The 24,526-nt window shown below is 37.9% G+C and overlaps 1 protein-coding gene across 14 annotated transcripts in view; it reads right to left on the reverse strand.

The window, feature by feature from the left end:
• VRK2 (VRK serine/threonine kinase 2) overlaps positions 1-24,526 on the reverse strand; it is a 112,534-nt gene that overhangs the window by 25,179 nt on the left and 62,829 nt on the right. For all 14 annotated transcript variants that reach the window (XR_008891552.1, XR_008891551.1, XM_056567709.1 and 11 more), the window contains 2 exons: positions 23,244-23,364; positions 6,206-6,264 (listed from right to left, as the gene is read on the reverse strand). Coding sequence is in view for 12 of the 14 variants with exons in the window: in XM_056567709.1 (XP_056423684.1) it covers positions 6,206-6,264; positions 23,244-23,364 (180 nt within the window). In the remaining 2 variants the exon portion in view is untranslated. The remainder of the gene's footprint in view (positions 1-6,205; positions 6,265-23,243; positions 23,365-24,526) is intronic.

Consider the following 24,526-nt stretch of genomic DNA (forward strand, 5'->3'; position numbering starts at 1 on the left):
GGAGTTGTAGTTTTGCAATTGTTAAAGGCAACACTGCTCTAACACAATGCTTTATAAACACTGTTGCTCCAGCTGTTGCAAAACTACAACTCCCAGCATGCTTGAACAGCCAAAGACTCCTGAATGACAAAGAAGCTGAGCAGACATTCAGGAGTCTGTGAAAGCGGAATGACACACATAGTGACAGCTATGTTGATTAGGATCCAGCTTTACTAGGAACAGATAGAACATGTATGCAAAAAAACTACTGTGCAGTGATTTGCAGTCTGACAGGCTGCTCCCAGACTCAGAGCAGATGATTCATGACAGTGAGGGAGAGATACGGACACGCCCCCTCCACAAGGCAGGAAGACAAAGCAAGTGAGCACAATATATATGCTATTTGTTAGGGATATATAGGTCCAAGACACACAAAAATTATATGTACATGATCAGGATTAGGCACTATGACAGGTACGCTTTAACCCCTTAACAACCATGGACGTAAATGTACATCCTGGTGCAGCGGTACTTAGGGCACTAGGAAGTGCATTTACGGTCCTTTACATGACCACGAGCATTGGAGCGATGATCGGGTCATATGTAGCAGGTCCCGGCTGCTGATAACAGCCAGGGACCCGCTGGTAATGACAGACATTATGACCGCGGATGTCTGCCATTAAAGGGGTATTCCAGGCCAAAACTTTTTTTTATATATCAACTGGCTCCGGAAAGTTAAACAGATTTGTAAATTACTTCTATTAAAAAATTTTAATCCTTCCAATAGTTATTAGCTTCTGAAGTTGAGTTGTTGTTTTCTGTCTAACTGCTCTCTGATGACTCACGTCCCGGGAGCTGTGCAGTTCCTATGGGGATATTCTCCCATCATGCACAGCTCCCGGGACGTGACATCATCATTGAGCAGTTAGACAGAAAACTTCAGAAGCTAATAACTATTGGAAGGATAACATGATGGACAGAGGTCCGCTCACCTGCCTCTGCCGCCTTCCAGGCTTCTTCTGCTCTGGTCTGAGATTGAGCAGACCAAAGTAGAAGATAGCCGATAACACTAATCAGTGCTATGCCCAATGCATAGCACTGAACAGTATTAGCAATCAACTAATTGCTATAAATAGTCACCTATGGGGACTATTAAAGTGTAAAATAAGTAAAAAAAAAGTAAAACATATTTGAAAAATCCCCTTCCCCAATAAAAATGTAAAATGTCAATTTTTCCCATTTTACCACCAAAAAGTGTAAAAAACAAACAAAAATAAAACATTTGGTATCGCCACGTGCGTAAATGTCCGTTGAACGTTAAAAAAAAAGTCCAAAATAGCATTTTTTTGGGTCACATTTTATTTAAAAAAAAACAATTATAGAAAATGTATAAAAGTTTCATATACACAAATGTGGTATCAATAAAAAGTACAGATCATGGCACAAAACAATTTGCCCTCATACCGCCGCTTATATGGAAAAATGAAAAAGTTATAGGTCGTTAAAATAGAGGGATTTTTAACGTACTAATTTGGTTAAAAAGTTTGCAATTTTTTTTTAAGCGCTTTAAGCGCAACAATAATAGAATAGTATGTAATCATGGGTATCATTTTAATCTTATTGACCCACAGAATAAAGAACTCGTGTCATTTTTACCGTAAATTGTACGGCGTGAAAACGAAACCTTCCAAAATTTGCAAAATTGTGGTTTTCTTTTTAATTTCCCCACACAAATAGTGTTTTTTGTTGCGCCATAAATTTCTTGGTAAAATAAGTGATATCATTATAAAGGACAACTGGTCGCGCAAAAAACAAGCCCTCATAATAGTCTGTGGATGAAAATATAAAAGAGTTACGATTTTTAGAAGGCGAGGAGGAAAAAACGAAAATGCAAAAATAAAATTGGCCTGGTCCTTAAAGGGGTAATCAACCATAAGGTGATTTTAGTACATACCTGGCAGACAGTAATGGACATGCTTAGGAAGGATCTGCGTTTGTCTTGGGGCAAAATGGCTATGTCATGAGATTACCATAACACTGTGGCTAGGTTTTTGTGAACTGGTATTTCCTGTTTGACTTTTCTTTTTTTGACTACAAATCCCACAATTTCATTTTCCTCCCACACATCAGCCACCCCACCCATTGAAACATAAATGAGCTGCATCCATTCAAAAGACCTGTGGTTTTCAATCAGGGTGCCTCCAGCTGTTGCATTGCTTGCAGATTGCTCTATCCACCCATTGAAGTAGACAGGCTCCCTGTCATCAGCTGACTAGTGGGTCAGGTCTCGGCCACATTACAAGCTTGGAAAAATCTGAGACAACAGTCATTTTGTATGCTGGTAAAAATAAATATTGGAGTGAAAATCACATAAGAATTGTGAGAAAACCGTCACACACAGGGACACTATATTATGAATTACACTAACTTTACAACCCCTGTAGCATAGTCAATTAAAAAAAAAATCCTGGAATACCCTTTTAAGGTCAAAATGGGCTTGGTCCTTAAGGGGTTAAGGTGTATGGGCCCACTGTAAATACGACACAGTGAGTGACGGAATACCTTTTATGCTGGTATGCCTATGTATACCACACACAAAGGACCATTTTAAATGTGATCGTTGCCTTAGGGCAGTGATGGCGAACCTTTTTGAGCCAGAGTGCCCAAACCGTAATGCACGCCAACTTTTTTGCCCCCAAAGTGCCAGCACCGCAATTAAATCAAAATACACATTAGGGTTGGCAGTATAGTTCCCCCACATTAGGTTGGCAGTATAGTTCCCCCACATTAGGTTGGCAGTATAGTTCCCCACATTAGGTTGGCAGTGTTCCCCCACATTAGGTAGGCAGTGTTCCCCCACATTAGGTAGGCAGTATAGTTCCCCCACAGACATACAGCCTCCAGCCATATACAGTGTATGGCTGGAGGCTGTATGTCTGGGTACTGCCCCACTTCAGTGTCCCGACCACCGCTCCTCCGGTCTGGCCATAGAAGTAGGTCCCGAGAGCTGGGGAGCGGTGGTCGGAAAACCGAAGATTACGTCACGCTGGTCTCTTACCATGCGCACGTCATCCTCGGTCCTCCTCCTTCTCCTCGATGCTCTGCTCTGCTTTTGGGCGTACGCACGGAGGGGCGGGGGGAATGGGGGGCATTATATGTGAGGGGCACATAACGGGGGGTATTATATATTGGAGGGGCACATGTCGGGGGGGCATTATAAGTCAGGAGCACAAGTCAGGGGGGCATTATATGTGGGGGCACATGACAGGGGGGGCATTATAAGAAAGGAGCCTATGTCAGGGGGGCATTATATGTGGTGGGCACATGACAGGGGGTCATTATAAGTTAGGAGCCTATGTCAGGGGGGCATTATATGTGGGTGGCACATGACAGGGGCAACTGTCATGTGCCCCTCACATAATGACCCCCTAACATAGGCTCCTAACTTATAATGACCCCCTGTCATGTGCCCTCCTATCATGTGCTGCTAACTTAAAATCCCCCTCATTATTTGCCCTTTTCTGTGCATTCCCACCCGAGCAGCTCTCTCTGTTTTTACCTTTATCACAGGCAGCTCTATTCTTGCAGAGTGTGCGCCGCGGGGACGAGATCTCCGGGCGCCTGCGCGATGATGTGATGTCATCGCGCCGGCCTGCCATGGATGGCGTCCCCGCGGCGCACACTCTGCAAGAATAGAGCACCTACTCACCGCTGCTGGTAAGACCTGACCCCGGGCACATTGTGCGGGTGGCTCCCGTTGGCTCCCCCGCTCCTGTCGCCCCGAGTTCGGGAGGAGCATAGCGGAAGTTCACGGAAATCCAGCGCGGTGGAGAGCATCAAATGGCAACCACAGAGGGGGCTCGGAGTGCCACCTGTGGCACGCGTGCCATAGTTTCGCCATCACTGCCTTAGGGCATATTGGATGACCCAAGCTGCCCTGTAAATGAGCAACCAATCTAACAGGCTCTGTAAACAAGCGCCAATCTATCAAACGGCTCAAGCATTGTGTGTCCCTTTTCTGCAGTCGGCTGTCAGGGTATTTACACGGGGAGATGTGTGGTCCTTAAGAGAGTAGAGAGATAAGAATGCCTCATGGCAACAGTTTACCCTTTTGAAGGTCAATTAAAGAGTACCTGTCATTTCAGATGACTTCCGGATAATCTGCCCTGTGTGTGTGCAGGAAAAGAAGCACCATTTCTGGTCGTTATATAATTTATATATGGTATTTTTTAGCAAATATTTTTGCTTTGCAGGCTTTTATAATTTTCAGATCTTCCAGAGCTGCTGGGTGGTCTGTGGTGTTTTCAAACACTGTACGCAAAGAGGAGGAGATGTATTGCACTTCTATGTATTTGTGCACAGACTGCACAGCAGCATGAAAGGCATTATGAGGAAACAGTGAGCAGTCTAAACTGTGCATAAAGCCCTGAGGTGAGATCTCTTACTAGAAGACTTGTCTCTGCAGCCTGTGTATGTTAACAGGCATACCCCTCTCACATGTCCCCTGTCTATAGACTTGTATTGCTTGTAATTCGATCTCTTACTCAGTTACAAGACAAACCCTGAACAAAACTTAGCGGAAGATAGTCTATCAGAAAGTGGTGTAGTTTTACAACAGCTGGATGCACACTGGTTGGGAAAAACTGCTCTAAATGGATATAAAATAGTCAAAAGACTTATTCACTATTTTAAAACAGTTGTATCATGAAGACAATCTCGTGGCAATTAAAGCTGGCCTGGTAGTTAGCTGAATGTCTGGCTTCATAGGATGCTGCTGGCCCTTTAAAGGGGTACTCCGCTGGAAATATATATATTATATATTAATCAGCTGATGTGAGAAAGTGAAACAGATTTGTAAATTACTTCTATTAAAAAATCTTAATACTTTCAGTACTTATCAGCTGCTGTATGATCCACAGGAAGTTCTTTTCTTTTTGAATTTCCTTTCTGCCTGACCACAGTGCTCGCAGCTGACACCTCTGTCCATGTCAGGAACTGTCCAGAGCAGGAGAGGTTTTCTATGGGATTTGCTCCTACTCTGGACAGTTCCTAAAATGGACAGAGGTGTCAGCAGAGAGAGCACTGTGGTCAGACAGAAAGGAAATTCAAAAAGACAAGAAATCCCTGTGGACCATACGGCAGATGATAAGTACTGGAAGGATTAAGAAGTAATGTATAAATCTGTTTAACTATTTGGCTCCAGTTGATATTAAAAAAAAAAGGTTTTCCAGTGGAGTACCCCTTTAACTAAAATGAATGAAAATAATGGTTGACCATATAAAATACATGTATGGACAGGGTCTGTCAGAGTAAGATCTGCTCTATGGTCTTGCTTAAACAAAGGCTATTACAATTACCATAATTATTGTTGCCTATCACTCCTCTGCTCCACTTTTGCAATAAAATAAACTACTCAAGAAGAAAACTGTATTCCCTATATAAACAGGTAATTTATTATTATTACTATCATTATTTGTTTAATAGCAAATAAAGTCAAAATCAACTATTTCTTCTTACATCTTAAACATAGTTCAAGCTAAAAATAAATCAGAGCACTGACATATAAGAGTGTTCACAGTTGTGTATAATATCTATATATACAGTAATGTATAACTCTTTGTTACTTGTCCCTAGGATGATCGGCTTCTTTTACTCTTGGTTATATGAGAGATTTTATAAGGTATCCCTATGTGACAAATGAGCAGCCCCTTTGGCAACAAAGATGTAAAATGACTTTGGCCCCAGAGGGCACTGTAATGTTTATTACATTACCATATGGCAGTACAAATTTCTATTTGCATATGAATTTTTGGCACTCTCTGTGATTGGAAAACACAAATTAATTTAATACCGCATGTTTATTGTGCGTATACACATTATACACATTTGATTGAAGGAATTAACTATGGGATGTGGTTAGTTTTTAACGTTTCTGCACTGTATGACTTTTTTTAATTTTTTTTCCAGAAATGTGTTTGTTTCATAAAATCCTTAGTGTTTTATTTCCCATTGAACAAACCTTCCATGGTTCATGTATCACCTCTGACCATTGCTGTTGAGATTGCTGCAGTATTAATAGGCCATTGTTACAGTTCATTACATGTAGTCCTTAGAGCGCAGTCAGATTCTTTGCATTTATGCAGCTTCTATTGAAGTGAAACATTGGGGCTTAAACAATCTGCATTGCATCTTTAAACAACAAAATCAGCTTTTGCTCTATACTTACGGCATCCATCTTCTGGACCAGACCATTCAGTGACAGATTCTGGGAGATCATCCCATAGCCTACAAAAAGACAATGACATACATTGATAATGTTATTTCAGTAATGTAGTTCTGATGCTCATCAAATTAAAGGTAACATTTACAAATTATATTAATAATATATATATATATATATATATATATATATACGCATCTAAAACTAACTTATCTAATACATGGGTAGAAAGAAACAAACACCTCCGTTTTATTTATTTACCCTAAATAGGAAAAAAAAAAAAAATATTCATCCGTTTATATCTCCCATGTCAATTAGTTACCTTTACACTGCCACAGAGTTCTCCCCTGTTTCCCAATGATGCAATTGGGCGATACCCATGGGTTCTCATAGCAGCCAAGGACCTCGTAAAGGCCCCCACATCTGCCATCTTCGTAATGAAACCCAAAAAACTAAGCAATTTCTGTTTTGTTTTTCCACCCACAAAGATATTTAAATGGGCACTGTCAGATATAAAAACATTTTATATGTTGTACATCTTGGCAAAACATTAACCTTTGTAATATACTTCATAAGAAAATTGTATTCCCTTTTTATAGAGATCATGTCTTATAAAATCATGGCTTTGTCCAAGCTGAAGCACAGGCATGGGCAAAGTCCAGTAAGTGAGGATGGGCTAGCACTGATAGGACAGGAGAGAGCACAAAGGAATGCTATCAGACAGGAGAGAGCATACCAGAGTACTGTCAGACAGGAGAGAGCACAGAGGAGTGCTATCAGACAGGAGAGAGCACAGAGGAGTACTATCAGACAGGAGAGAGAACAAAGGAGTGCTATCAGAGAGGAGAGAGCACACCGGAGTACTGTCAGACAGGAGAGAGCACAGAGGAGTGCTATCAGACAGGAGAGAGAGCACAGAGGAGTCCTATCAGACAGGAGAGAGCACAAAGGAGTACTATCAGACAGGAGAGAGCACAGAGGAGTTCTATCAGACAGGAGAGAGCACAGAGGAGTGCTATCAGACAGGAGAGAGAGAGAGCACAGAGGCGTGCTATCAGACAGGAGAGAGAGCACAGAGGAGTACTATCCGACAGGAGAGAGAGCACAGAGGAGTACTATCAGACAGGAGAGAGCACAGAGGAATGCTATCAGACAGGAGAGAGAGCACAGAGGAGTGCTATCAGACAGGAGAGAGCACAGAGGAGTACTATCAGACAGGAGAGAGAGCACAGAGGAGTACTATCAGACAGGAGAGAGAGCACAGAGGAATGCTATCAGACAGGAGAGAGAGCACAGAGGAGTGCTATCAGACAGGAGAGAGCACAGAGGAGTGCTATCAGACAGGAGAGAGCACAGAGGAATTCTATCAGACAGGAGAGAGCACAGAGGAGTGCTATCAGACAGGAGAGAGAGCACAGAGGAGTGCTAGCCACCCTCACTTACTGGACTTAGTCCATGCCTGTGCTTCAGCTTGGACAAAGCCAGAATTTTATAAGCCATGATTTCTATAGAAAGGAAATAACATTTCTCATGAAGTATATTACAAAGGTTCATGTTTTGCCAAGATGTATAACATATAAAAAGTTTTTGAATCTGACAGTGTCCATTTAAATAAAAAATGCAATGAATTATGATGTACAAAAGCTATAACTCTTTGAGGGCAAGGATGAAGAAACTAAAAAGTCACTTTTTAAAACTGTCTTCAAAGCCCAGGGGTGAATAATAGCTGCATCCTTATTAAGAACCCATTTAGGGGAGGCTGAGGGCACTTAGAATTCAATCATTTAAAGGGGAACTCCAGTATGTCTCCTATATCCACGGTTCACCAGGCAAGACATTGGTTCCAGCGGTTAAACCCCCATGATCAGACAATTATCCCCTATCCAGTGGATAGAGGATAAGAAAAAAAAGTACTGGAGTTTCCCTTTGAAGAGAAACTGACCGTTTGTAATCATTCTTACCGGGTGAAAATCGGTGCAGCCGTTCATGAGGTATTTATCTTGTTTCCATTATGGTAATTTTTTCTCATGTGCACTAAAGGCGGTTTATGCTGAATGGGCAATGCTTTTTCCTGCCTGGCAATAAATTCACCCCCTTCACGGAAATGCCGAGAAAGATAAGATAACTATTTATGAAGGGGGTGGAATTATTATCTGGCGAAGGGGGAGGGGTTATCAGCTGGAGCGGCGGGAGAAATTACCATATTAGCAACCACACGAATATCTCCTGAATGGCTGCATCAATTTGCACCTGGTAAGAAGTATTAAAGGGGTTGTGCGCTGCCCTAATTTTTGGAGTTCCGCTCACAGCGTCCGGAAGTTCAAAACTCCGAACGCTGTGTGCGGGCTTCCGTGTTCGCGGCCGGTGGGCGTGACGTCACGCCCGGCCCCTCGCCCGCCCCCTCGTGACGTCTTGCCCGCCCCCTTCGTGACGTCACGCCCGCCCCCTCTACCAAAGTCTATGGGAAGGGGGCGCGACCGCTGTCACGCCCCCTTCCCATAGACTTTGGTAGAGGGGGCGGGCGTGACGTCACGAAGGGGGCGGGCAAGACGTCACGAGGGGGTGGGCGAGACGTCGTGAGGGGGTGGGCGAGAAGTCGCGAGGGGCCGGGCGTGACGTCACGCCCGGCGGCTGCGAACACGGAAGCCCGCACACAGCGTTTGGAGTAATGAACTTCCGGATGCTGTGAGCGGAGCTTCGAAAGTCAGGGCAGCACACAACCCCTTTAAAAACAGGGTCACCCACATTATCTACCTGTATATTCAGGTAAATAGTGACCTGTGGCCTCTCCAGACATTTGTTTTAGTAAAAGTTTGTATTCCCCATGAAATTAACATTTTTTTTTAGAACTCTACATATTCCTCCTAGAAATGTATCTGGGTGTGTCCCTTCATGCTCTCAGGCTGTGTTCACATATTCGAGTTTTTAATTGCAATTATTGACTACAAAACCAGGAATGGGTTTGGAAAGAGCTCTCAGTCTTTCCTTTATGTGTGTCCTGTATTTATGATCCATTCCTGGCTTTGTATGTAATTATTGCAATTAAAAACCTGAATGTGTGAACAGACTCTAATACAGCCAATCAGTGCTTCCAGTTTCAGACTGTGTAGGGACACCTACGTTTGCCAATGGGAACAGCAACACACTGTAAATACATTCAAAAATTGTTATGTCATGGGGTATAGAAGTATTTTACCAAAACATATTTTAGGAGAGATGAGAAGTCCTCTTCAGAATTATTGCTATGAGATAGCTCCATCCTCTATGAGGATATAAAAAAACATTTAGTACGGCATGTAATGAAAAATGCATAAGACTATGGATAGGCAAAAATTCTGTATATACATGACAAGAAGGGCTACTTTTTATCAGGTTTTCTTGAATTGTGCTAAACTGCAATACCTACAAACAAACACAGAACATGGGCAATAGTTCATACAAATACAAACACAGGACATGGGCAATAGTTCATACAAATACAAACACAGAACATGGGCAATAGTTCATACAAACACAGAACATGGGCAATAGTTCATACAAACACAGAACATGGGCAATAGTTCATACAAACACAGAACATGGGCAATAGTTCATACAAATACAAACACAGGACATGGGCAATAGTTCATACAAACACAGAACATGGGCAATAGTTCATACAAACACAGAACATGGGCAATAGTTCATACAAACACAGAACATGGGCAATAGTTCATACAAATACAAACACAGGACATGGGCAATAGTTCATACAAACACAGAACATGGGCAATAGTTCATACAAATACAAACACAGAACATGGGCAATAGTTCATACAAATACAAACACAGAACATGGGCAATAGTTCATACAAACACAGAACATGGGCAATAGTTCATACAAATACAAACACAGGACATGGGCAATAGTTCATACAAATACAAACACAGAACATGGGCAATAGTTCATACAAATACAAACACAGGACATGGGCAATAGTTCATACAAACACAGAACATGGGCAATAGTTCATACAAACACAGAACATGGGCAATAGTTCATACAAATACAAACACAGAACATGGGCAATAGTTCATACAAATACAAACACAGGACATGGGCAATAGTTCATACAAATACAAACACAGAACATGGGCAATAGTTCATACAAATACAAACACAGAACATGGGCAATAGTTCATACAAACACAGAACATGGGCAATAGTTCATACAAATACAAACACAGAACATGGGCAATAGTTCATACAAATACAAACACAGAACATGGGCAATAGTTCATACAAACACAGAACATGGGCAATAGTTCATACAAATACAAACACAGAACATGGGCAATAGTTCATACAAATACAAACACAGGACATGGGCAATAGTTCATACAAACACAGAACATGGGCAATAGTTCATACAAACACAGAACATGGGCAATAGTTCATACAAACACAGAACATGGGCAATAGTTCATACAAATACAAACACAGGACATGGGCAATAGTTCATACAAATACAAACACAGAACATGGGCAATAGTTCATACAAACACAGAACATGGGCAATAGTTCATACAAATACAGAACATGGGCAATAGTTCATACAAATACAAACACAGAACATGGGCAATAGTTCATACAAACACAGAACATGGACAATAGTTCATACAAACACAGAACATGGGCAATAGTTCATGGGGGGGGGGGGAAACAGACTGTGGGAGATAAATACAATTTGACAGTGTGAGCATAGAACAAACACTCTTAAAATATGCAGCAGAGCTCCTCATAGGGCAAAAGTCTGGTTTATGGGAAAATATAGGAAAAGAGGGACCCTCTAAGGAGTCCGCTCACCTTTTTTGTTTGTGTAACAGATGCAATGAAGGCAGAGAATTGGTGGTGCAACCTTACAGGTATTGATATGGAACATATGTCCGTCAAATGGTACAGTTGCCACTCAGGCAGTGATAGATAATATTACAAAAATAATTTATTGTAGAACCAATAGGAGCCCCTTCATCAGGTGTACCAACGAACAGCCGACGAACGATTGTTTGCTGGTTTGTTGGCCCTATTACACAGGGCGATTAATAGCCTAGTTCAGCCAATAAACCCCCATCATTTTGGCACATGGTGGCCTTGCTCTTTACAGCGAAGTCATAAAAGTCTCAAAAAGTATCTAAAAACACACAAAGAAATGTGGTGTAAGTCTTGGAAGCCAATGGTATGGTACAAATGTCACCAGATTTTTATTATACATAATTTTATTCACCTCAATTTATATTCTAGTCCTAGAAAATCCCATTAAATGCTTTTAATTAGAAAAGTTCTCTTTTTGGTAGATGAACCAGGACAATAAAAAAAAGTGTGAAAGTGCCCATATCTTATCAAAGTTTGAAAGTTTGTATAGCAAATTCTGTCAAATAGGAGTACGCAGAAGCAGCACAATTCACTACACATTGGGGGGGATATTCAAAACAAATTTTTTTGTGTTTGGGTGTACTTTGCATCTGCTTTTGTTGGAAAAGTAGCATGCAACACATTTTCAAAATAACTTTGCCTTGCTTGTGCTCTGCTGGACATTTTTTTTTAAGAAAGGAAACATAGCCTGATAAAAAGGGGCAGGTATGGGACAAGGCTAAAATTGCTAAACATGTTCTAAAAGGTAGTGCAGACTACGAGTAGACAGTGGTAAGATGTTACAAATAGACAATTTTTGAATAAGCCCCCCCCCCCCCATTTTCCTCATCCTCCTCCACCATCGCACCCAGATTATTTATTTTGGGGGGGCTAACATTTTCAGTTTTTAGTTTCTTATTCTTTGTGTAGGTGAAGAATATTTTGGGGTTATTTAAAATTTCTGTTGTAATCTTTCGCTCTGTTCTACATTTACAGTATGTATTCTTCTTAGATTTTTTTTTTCCTCTGGTGAGGTCTCACAGCTGACAATGCATATCAGAGCAAAAACCAAGCCATGAGGGGAAAGAACTTCCTGTGGAGCTCAGAGACAGGATTGTATAAGATTTGGAGAAGGGTACAAAAAATTTTGTAGCACTAAAAGTCCCCAAGTAGCCTCCACAATTTTAAAATGGAAGAAGATTGGAACAATCAGGACTGTTTCTAGAGCCGGATGCCCCACTAGTCTAAGTAGTTATGGAATAAGGGCCTTAGTAAGAGAGATAACCAAGAACCCAATGATCAATCTGCCTAAGCTTCAAAGATCCTATGTGCAGATGGGAGACACTTCCAGGAGCTCAACCATCAGTGCAATGCTCTACAATCTGGGCATTATGGCAAAGTAGTCAGAAAGAAGCCTCTCCTTAGTAAGAGACACATGAAAGCCCGCCTGGAGTTTTGTAAAGGATCCTCAGAAAAACAAGATTCTCTGGTCTGGTGAAACCAAGGTTAAGTTTTTTAGCCTTAATGTCATGTCTGGAGAGAACCATGCACTGCTCATCACCTGCCCAATACCATCTGTACAGTGAGACATGGTGGAGGCATCATCCTATTATGGAGGTATTTTTGAGCACCAGGGGCAGGATATCTACTCAGTGTTGAGGGAAAGCTGAATAAAACAAAAGTACAGTCATATTCTTCATGAAAACCTTATCTGGAGTGCTCTGGGCCTTAGACTAGGCTGAAGGTTTACCTTCCAACAAGACAATGGGTGAGATTTGATTTTTAGAGGACTTTAAAAAAATAAAAATAAAGAAGCAATCAGAATGGTTGCTATGGGCAACTGCATGACTTTTTCTCTGCAAAAGTTTAAATAAATCTTCCACAATGACCCTAAGCTCACAGCCAAGACAACACAGGAGTGGCTTAGGGACAACTCTATAAATGTCCTTCAGTGGTCCAGCCAGAGCCCTGACTTGAACCTTATCGAACATCTGTGGAGAGACCTAAAAATGGCTTTCACTGATGGTCCCCCCATCCAACCTTATTACAGGGGTGATCATCATCCCAAGAAGACTGGAGGCTATAATCGCTGCCAAAGGTGCTTTAACTAAAGTCCTGAGTTAAAGGACAAGTATCATGTAAAAAAAAAAAATATCCCCTATCGGAAGGGGATTGCCGGAGCCCCCACAATCTAAAGACTGAGTGCTGGGGCCCCCGCAATATCCTGTGTACAGCCCCAAGCAGGGGGCCGCCACGCCCCTACATATAGCTCTATGGGAGAGTTGTTCAGCAATCTTCGGCTCCCCCATAGAACTATATAGAGGGGGCGTGGCGGCCCCCGCTTTGTGCGGGGGTCGTGAAGCGCCGCTGTGTAGGAGAGTCGGGGCTCCAAACAGGATATCGCAGGGGACCCCAGCGCTCAGATCCCCCGCGATCTAAAACTTCTCCCATATTCTTTGGATAGGGGATACGTTTTTTTTTTACATAATACTTTGTCCTAATGGGATATTAAGAGCAGGATGATGGGGAAAACTATTTTTTTTTTTTACCACAAGGCTGAAATATAACAATATGTGAAAAAGGTCTAAAAACTTTACTGATGTACATTGTATCCATAAAAATCAATTGATTCAAGAAAATTGACTCCAACCAATATATGTAGGAGAATAATATATTACCAAGAGTTTTGCGAAAATCTTACAAGAACAGACTTGGTTATGATCATAAAGAACTGAGAAATAGAAAAAGAAAGAAAAAAAATACAACTACAGTGAGAAAATCTGTCTTCATTTTTACCTTCCGCTTTTTCTGATGTACATAAATCATGCGATTCCTTCTTTCTCTACTAATTTAGCAGTTTTGCATAAAGTAGTAAACAGCTAAGAGAAGAGGATGGCGGCAAACATTTGAGTGGGCCCTATGGCAGCCGCAGGAGCCCCCTTTATGCTTTGTATACCCTACCCTATAACATATGTCTACCGTCTGCCTCTAGCAAGCACAATTTAACTGGATATGCTCCCTCATTCCCAGCTCTCTCAGGGACCAGGAGGCAGGCATGAATTTGTACGAGCTGTAAAGTATCTACAATAGTTTTTTTTTTTTCCTTTTTTACAGAGGTGTAAGAAAAAAAAATGCAACAATGCATTGTACAAAGGCTAGATGAATGGGATGAGCAGAACATAAATGATAGCTTGTGTAAGGGTGTAAAAATTGTGAGGATATATATATATTTCCTTCATAAATAGATTTGGCAGTGGAATGCGGTCAAGAGGTCTCCTATTAGTCTTTGCCAATATTCTTCCATCTTCCACAGCTCTAGTATCCTCCTTGTATAAGAGATTAATACTGTGATTACAAAGCAAATGGAGGGTTTCTAAAACTGTCAGCCTTGGCACTGAACTGGTATATAAAATGGAGCGCTGTTTAAAGAGAATTGTTCAGTTGTTCCGTTTTTGTGCGTTCTTTATCCTTTTCCAATGATATTCACTTTTATATTCATATATGTATTATTCATGGTAAGAGGCTTAAATTCATACATAATAAGAGCAAAGCAGAAGGAGTCGTTCTGATTTTTCTAACTCAGTGCATTTAATGTTGAGATTACCATTTTTTAAAGCCATATAAACAACAATAGGAAAAAAGGTTAATCTTTCAACTTTGGTTCCGTCTATTAATTTTGGACATTTTCTGGATGAAGTCCTTACAAAAATTAAAACTTCAAATTAAGAGGAGAATACAATCAATATTAACAGCATATCCTTCCTGCCTCATCGTACTGTATGGGGGCAAATCTAACTGTGAACTAACTGCTAAGGGGCCGGAACTACACTCCGGTGGACCAATACCTCAATGAGCTATTCATCTACATTCTACAGAGTCAAGTACATTTATTGTTTACAGCATAAACCATTATAAAGAACTATACACATCTATTATATACAGTATAGATTATAAAGAGTCCGGAGCATTTATTATATATAGCTTAAATTACAATAAAGAGTCAGGAGCATCTATTATATACAGTATAGATTATATAGAGTCAGGAGCATCTATTATATACAGTATAGATTATTATATAGAGTCAGGAGCATTATATACAGTATAGATTATTATAATATAGAGTCAGGAGCATTATATACAGTATAGATTATTATTATTATAGAGTCAGGAGCATCTATTATATACAGTATAGATTATATAGAGTCAGGAGCATCTATTATATACAGTATAGATTATTATATAGAGTCAGGAGCATTATATACAGTATAGATTATTATAATATAGAGTCAGGAGCATTATATACAGTATAGATTATTATTATTATAGAGTCAGGAGCATCTATTATATACAGTATAGATTATATAGAGTCAGGAGCATTATATACAGTATAGATTATTATAATAGAGTCAGGAGCATTATATACAGTATAGATTATATAGAGTCAGGAGCATTATATACAGTATAGATTATTATAATAGTCAGGAACATTATATACAGTATAGATTATTATAGAGTCAGGAGCATTATATACAGTGTAGATTATATAGAGTCAGGAGCATTATATACAGTATAGATTATTATTATTATAGAGTCAGGAGCATCTATTATATACAGTATAGATTATATAGAGTCAGGAGCATTATATACAGTATAGATTATTATAAAGAGTCATGAGCATCTATTATATACAGTATAGATTATTATATAGAGTGGGGAGCATTATATACAGTATAGATTATTATATACAGTCGGGAGCATTATATACAGTATAGATTATTATATAGAGTGGGGAGCATTATATACAGTATAGATTATTATATACAGTCGGGAGCATCTATTATATACAGTATAGATTATTATATACAGTCGGGAGCATCTATTATATACAGTATAGATTATTATATACAGTCGGGAGCATCTATTATATACAGTATAATTATATACAGTCGGGAGCATCTATTATATACAGTATAGATTATATACAGTCGGGAGCATCTATTATACACAGTATAGATTATTATATACAGTCGGGAGCATCTATTATACACAGTATAGATTATTATATACAGTCGGGAGCATCTATTATACACAGTATAGATTATTATATACAGTCGGGAGCATCTATTATACACAGTATAGATTATTATATACAGTCGGGAGCATCTATTATACACAGTATAGATTATTATATACAGTCGGGAGCATCTATTATATACAGTATAGATTATTATATACAGTCGGGAGCATCTATTATACACAGTATAGATTATTATATACAGTCGGGAGCATCTATTATACACAGTATAGATTATTATATACAGTCGGGAGCATCTATTATACACAGTATAGATTATTATATACAGTCGGGAGCATCTATTATACACAGTATAGATTATTATATACAGTCGGGAGCATCTATTATATACAGTATAGATTATTATATACAGTCGGGAGCATCTATTATATACAGTATAGATTATTATATACAGTCGGGAGCATCTATTATACACAGTATAGATTATTATATACAGTCGGGAGCATCTATTATATACAGTATAGATTATTATATACAGTCGGGAGCATCTATTATACACAGTATAGATTATTATATACAGTCGGGAGCATCTATTATACACAGTATAGATTATTATATACAGTCGGGAGCATCTATTATACACAGTATAGATTATTATATACAGTCGGGAGCATCTATTATATACAGTATAGATTATTATATACAGTCGGGAGCATCTATTATATACAGTATAGATTATTATATACAGTCGGGAGCATCTATTATATACAGTATAGATTATTATATACAGTCGGGAGCATCTATTATATACAGTATAGATTATATACAGTCGGGAGCATCTATTATACACAGTATAGATTATTATATACAGTCGGGAGCATCTATTATATACAGTATAGATTATTATATACAGTCGGGAGCATCTATTATATACAGTATAGATTATTATATATAGTCGGGAGCATCTATTATATACAGTATAGATTATTATATACAGTCGGGAGCATCTATTATATACAGTATAGATTATTATATACAGTCGGGAGCATCTATTATACACAGTATAGATTATTATATACAGTCGGGAGCATCTATTATATACAGTATAGATTATTATATACAGTCGGGAGCATCTATTATATACAGTATAGATTATTATATACAGTCGGGAGCATCTATTATACACAGTATAGATTATTATATACAGTCGGGAGCATCTATTATACACAGTATAGATTATTATATACAGTCGGGAGCATCTATTATATACAGTATAGATTATTATATACAGTCGGGAGCATCTATTATATACAGTATAGATTATTATATACAGTCGGGAGCATCTATTATATACAGTATAGATTATTATATACAGTCGGGAGCATCTATTATATACAGTATAGATTATTATATACAGTCGGGAGCATCTATTATATACAGTATAGATTATTATATACAGTCGGGAGCATCTATTATATACAGTATAGATTATTATATACAGTCGGGAGCATCTATTATATACAGTATAGATTATTATATACAGTCGGGAGCATCTATTATATACAGTATAGATTATTATATACAGTCGGGAGCATCTATTATATACAGTATAGATTATTATATACAGTCGGGAGCATCTATTATATACAGTATAGATTATTATATACAGTCGGGAGCATCTATTATATACAGTATAGATTATTATATACAGTCGGGAGCATCTATTATATACAGTATAGATTATTATATACAGTCGGGAGCATCTATTATATACAGTATAGATTATTATATACAGTCGGGAGCATCTATTATACACAGTATAGATTATTATATACAGTCGGGAGCATCTATTATACACAGTATAGATTATTATATACAGTCGGGAGCATCTATTATACACAGTATAGATTATTATATACAGTCGGGAGCATCTATTATATACAGTATAGATTATTATATACAGTCGGGAGCATCTATTATATACAGTATAGATTATTATATACAGTCGGGAGCATCTATTATATACAGTATAGATTATTATATACAGTCGGGAGCATCTATTATATACAGTATAGATTATTATATACAGTCGGGAGCATCTATTATATACAGTATAGATTATTATATATAGTCGGGAGCATCTATTATACACTTTGCAAACATTATGAGTCAGGTCTATCTATTATATATTGTATAGAACAGTGGTCTTCAACCTGCGGACCTCTAGATGTTGCAAAACTACAACAGCCGTTGGCTGTCCGGGCATGCTGGGAGTTGTAGTTTTGCAACATCTGGAGGTCCGCAGGTTGAAGACCACTGGTATAGAACATTATATAGAATCAGGACTCATATGCAGTACAGAACATTATAAATTATCAGGAGCATTATATACTATATGGAACATTATAAACAGCCAGGACCATCTATTATATACTGTACTGAATATTACAAAAGAATCAGCTCCATCTGTTATATACTGTATACAAAAGACCCAACAGAATGTATTATTTATGACTTAGAACATTATACAGAGCCAAAAACCTTTATTATATACTGTATACAAACATTATAAAAGTCAGGAGCATCTATTAAACACTGTATAGAACAGTATAAAGAGCCAGAATCATCTATTCTATACTGTATAGAATATTCTAAAGAGTCAGTAGCATCTAATTTATACTGTATACAACATTGTCAAGATTATGGAGCATCTATTATAGAACATTAAGAGACTCATGATCATCTATTATGCACTGTACAGACCATTATAAGAGTCAGAAGCATCAATTGTATACTGTATAGAACATTAAAGAATCCAAAGCATGGATTATAAAGAGTTATATGCATTTATCTTATACTACCGTATATAGAATGTTATAGAGAGTCAGGATGATCAGTGATATAATGCATAGAACATTAGAAAAAGTCTGAAGCATTATGTACATTCTAAACAACAATACACATCTTATATACTGTATATAACACTATAAAGACTGTGTGTGTATGTGTATATATATATATATATATATATATATATATATATATGCATATATTATATACTGTATATAACACTATAACGACTGTGTGTGTGTGTATATATATATATATATATATAAAAGCATCTATTATATACTGTATATAACACTATAAAGACTGTGTGTGTGTATATATATATATATTTATATATATATAAAAGCATCTATTATATACTGTATATAACACTATAAAGACTGTGTGTATATATATATATATATATATATATATATATATATATATATACGCATCTATTATATACTGTATATAACACTATAAAGACTGTGTGTGTATGTGTATATATATATATATATATATATATATATATATGCATATATTATATACTGTATATAACACTATAACGACTGTGTGTGTGTGTATATATATATATATATATATATATATATATATATATAAAAGCATCTATTATATACTGTATATAACACTATAAAGACTGTGTGTGTGTATATATATATATATTTATATATATATAAAAGCATCTATTATATACTGTATATAACACTATAAAGACTGTGTGTATATATATATATATATATATACGCATCTATTATATACTGTATATAACACTATAAAGACTGTGTGTATATATATATATATATATATATATATATATATATATACACATATATATATATATATATATATATATATATACACATATATATATATATATATATATAAAAGCATCTATTATATACTTTATATAACACTATAAAGACTGTGTGTGTATATATATATATATATATATATATATATATAAGCATCTATTATATACTGTATATAACACTATAAAGACTGTGTATATATATATATATATATATATATATATATATAAAAGAATCTATTATATACTGTATATAACACTATAAAGACTGTGTGTGTATATACCGTATATATATATATATATATATATATATATATATATATATATATAAGCATCTATTATATACTGTATATAACACTATAAAGACTGTGTGTGTATATATATATATATATATATATATATATATAAGCATCTATTATATACTGTATATAACACTATAAAGACTGTGTGTGTATATACCGTATATATATATATATATATATATATATAAGCATCTATTATATACTGTATATAACACTATAAAGACTGTGTGTGTATATATATATATATATATATATATATATATATATATAAGCATCTATTATATACTGTATATAACACTATAAAGACTGTGTGTGTATATATATATATATATATATATATATATATATATATAAAAGCATCTATTATATACTGTATATAACACTATAAAGACTGTGTGTGTGTATATATATATATATACACACACAGTATATTTATTAAGCATCTATTATATACTCTATGGAACAGGAATCAAACCTTTATACTATAGTGTATAGGACATTATAAATGCACTGTATAGAACTTACATATTTAGTTTGACAGAACTGCACACAGCACCAGATGAAAGCAAAACACCCCGTTATCTACCACTCCTCCCCCACCCCACCCAAAACACAATGTATATGGATCTAGATAAAAATAAAAAAATGGTTGTCTAAACATTCTGGAATTCAGAGGACCATCATTAAGAAACTAAAATCCTATTTCTATACTTTTTCTTAACAGCATTTTCCACCTGCGCTCCCTATAAGGCAGATTGTGTGTTCTCTTGTTATACTGCCGTAATCACAACCACCAGGTAAGGTTCCCGGAATAATGTACCACCCTGCGACATGAAGATCTGTGACTCTTCCAGTGACACTAAACCATTTAATGAGGTGGAATGCGCTAGGACAGGCCAGTCAAGAAAGGGTTAACGTCTGGTGTAACCAATTTCTGCCTGTACGAAGGGCATGACCATACATACAAGGCTTTATCCTAGTCTTGTGCTTCCCGCATAGCCTTCACACCGCATAGAAAACTCTGAATGAATAGAATGTGAGGGGTGAAGTTCTAGTAATAGTACCATATACCAGTGGTCTCCAACCTGCGGACCTCCAGATGTTGCAAAACTACAACTCCCAGCATGCCCGGACAGCCAACGGCTGTCCGGGCATGCTGGGAGTTGTAGTTTTGCAACATCTGGAGGTCCGCAGGTTGAAGACCACTGCCATATACCATAGAGGACACTAGTACAAACTGATTCAAGTGAGCGCAAGCTCTTGTACACACTAAGTTCCATTTTATTTGTTCTATTTTAATAAAGTTCTAATTATTTTTCACAAGCAAAATTTTAGCACAAATGACAAGAACAAATGCCATTAAAACTGGTTTGGTTAATATCACAGCAAAAATCCAGTGATGAAATCTAGTGTTGTACAAAACAATGCACACTTATGTTAAAGGGGTACTCCAGGAAAAAAACTTTTTTTTATATATATCAACTGGCTCCAGAAAGTTAAACAGATTTGTAAATGAAAAAAAAATCTTAATCCTTTCAGTACTTATGAGCTTCTGAAGTTAAGGTTGTTCTTTTCTGTCTAAGTCCTCTGTGATGACACGTATCTCAGGAACCACCCAGTTTAGAAGCAAATCCCCATAGCAAACCTCTTCTAAACTGGGCGTTTCCCGAGACAGGTGTCATCAGAGAGGACTTAGACAGAAAAGAACAACCTTAACTTCAGAAGCTCATAAGTACTGAAAGGATTAAAATTTTTTAATAGAAGTCATTTACAAATCTGTTTAACTTTCTGGAGCCAGTTGATATATAAAAAAAAAAAGTTTTTTTCCTGGAATACCCCTTTAAGTATTACCTCTTATAATACATTTTATGCTGAAATTACGCTCCCTCAACAATGCAGAAGTGCTGTGTAAGGGTATGTTCACATGTGGCTGTCCCTCTGCATATTTTTCTTTTAAATGGTTTCCGACCATTAAAACAGTTAATAAAGTGCAAAATATCTACAGGGTTACAACAGAATAGGTGTTTCTTTTTACTTGTTTCGATTTTTGTTTGTGTTTAATCGGTGTTACTACAATACAGATTATTTACACTCCACCATTGTTTTCAATTGTCTTGATTTTTTGTATGTCTTCCATTCTTGTATAGATAATATTTACACTCAAGTGTTGTTTTTACTTGTTTTGTTTGTTGAATACATTTTATTCTCGTTGCTACAGTGCTTAGATAATATTTACACTCATTACTTTTACTTGGTTTTGATACTTACCGCATTTTTCGCCGTATAAGACGGACTTTTTCTTCCCCAAAACTGGGGGGGGGGGGGGGGGGGGGAAGTTGGTGCGTCTTATACGGCAAATACACATTAAAACCGGCGGTCCCTGCGGCCATCAACAGCCGGGACCCGCGGCTAATACAGGACATCACCGATCGTGGTGATGCCGTTTTAACACTTCAGACGTGGCGATCAAAGCGGACCGCCGCGTCTGAAGCAAAAGTGATACTAACCCGGCTGCTAAGTCGGGCTGTTCGGGACCGCCGCGGTGAAATTGCAGCATCCCGAACAGCTTACAGGACACCGGGAGGGAACTTACCTGCCTCCTCGGGATCCCCTGCATGGCCGGTGCTCTGCTTCGACATCATCATGTCGTCGCGCACGCCGTCCCATCATCCAATAGGAGCGGCGTGATGGCGGCGACGGACAGCGAGGATACCAGGCAGCAGACACGTTCCGGAGGGACCGGGACGCGGCGACAGAGATTGAGGGTGACATCCAGGGCAGCTGTGACGGGTCTGGAGCGGCGGGGACACGTGAGTATTACCTCCTATACCAGTGGTCTTCACCTGCAGACCTCCAGAAGTTGCAAAACTACAACTCCCAGCATGCCCGGACAGCCAACGGCTGTCCGGGCATGCTGGGAGTTGTAGTTTTGCAACATCTGAAGGTCTGCAGGCTGAAGATCAATGTCCAATACTTTACATTGTATTTGGTTCAGAATCTTTATTTTCTAGATTTTTATGCTTTAAAATTGGGTGCGTCTTATATGCCGGAATATCTTATATGACGAAAAATACGGTATATGTATTTTATTCTTGTGGCTACAATATATAGATAATATTTGCACTCAATTATTATTATTATTATTTTTTCAACCATACTTTGTTTTGGAAGCCAGGACAGTAGAAGGGTCCCGTAAGCTCTGATCCCAGGGTAACTTCCCAGATAACCAGTGGAGCATACAGTATGCAAGGATTTCCAGGTCCCCTCTTCTGCTTTGGGCTACAAGAGAAACAGAGAAAGAAAAAAAAATTAAATAAGAGGGGGGGGGGGGGGGGATGTTAAAAAATGATGGAGTATCAGAATACATTTTTGAGGAATTCACCGACTATTAGTGATGAAATATGAAAAAGTAAAATGGGCAAAGTGTTTTGTTTGTTCAGCTGTATTAAGAGTAAAAAACGCCCAGTCGTTTTGGCTTTACACCACAGACAGCCAAGTGACTTGTTGCTGCAGAAAGGCAGGGTCAGTTTTCCTACCTCCTCTAACTTCATCCTTCCTCAGTCTAGCCTGTCACATGAACTTGATCCCCATGGCCTCTGACATGATCCAGACAGCCCATAACCCAGCACCAACACTTTCTCAAAGAGCTAGGCAGTAAAAACAAAGAAAGAAATGTCTGCAGCTAAATTGCTAACACATGTTCCAGGAAGTCCATGGGGTCTACACTGGTCATACAGAGACCATTTGAGTGCAGACTAAACATTGATGGCCTTTCCTGTTCCATCATGTTCGAATGCTCGACCTAAAAGATAAGACAAAACTGCCATCTAGTGTAGAAGAACTGAAGTCACCGACTCCGGCTGCACTTTTTTTTTTAATGGAGCATTACAGCTAAACAATGCCCCGACTTTTCTGCGTTCTTATTCTGAGCAACGACTGCTAGGAAATATTAACAGCGGTAGCTGACCCAAATATTTCATCCCTAATAGAATGCCAAGAAACACAATACAGGATAGAGTTGAGTTGTATTTTATTTTTTTCTAAGAAGACAATAAGAGAAGGCTAAGAAATAGTTAAACCCAGAGAAAGGAAAAACAAAAAAATGCCGTGCGCAGATCTTCATTATTCTGTGTTTAGGAAGTTCTGCTTTATATGCCGGATACAAACCAGCTGATATACACACCTATGAAAGTTACTCACAAAAATATTTCCAGCCGTAATTTAAAATTTGTTTTATTGTGTTATGAATATTTGGAGTGTGGCTTCTTGGGGAAAAGGAGGCGAGCTATGTATCAATCACTAAAGCGAGATTGGAGATGTATATTTTATCTGCCGGTGCCATTGGAGAGAAAGATGTAATCTCTTCCTCCGCTGCTTGTGGTTGTTAAACTCCTGGCATAGTTTATGGGCTTTCGTTAAGTGAATTCGGGAAAAAGTCACT

The sequence above is a fragment of the Hyla sarda genome, chromosome 3 (assembly GCF_029499605.1).
Source record: "Hyla sarda isolate aHylSar1 chromosome 3, aHylSar1.hap1, whole genome shotgun sequence".
In the NCBI taxonomy this organism is placed as follows: domain Eukaryota; kingdom Metazoa; phylum Chordata; class Amphibia; order Anura; family Hylidae; genus Hyla; species Hyla sarda.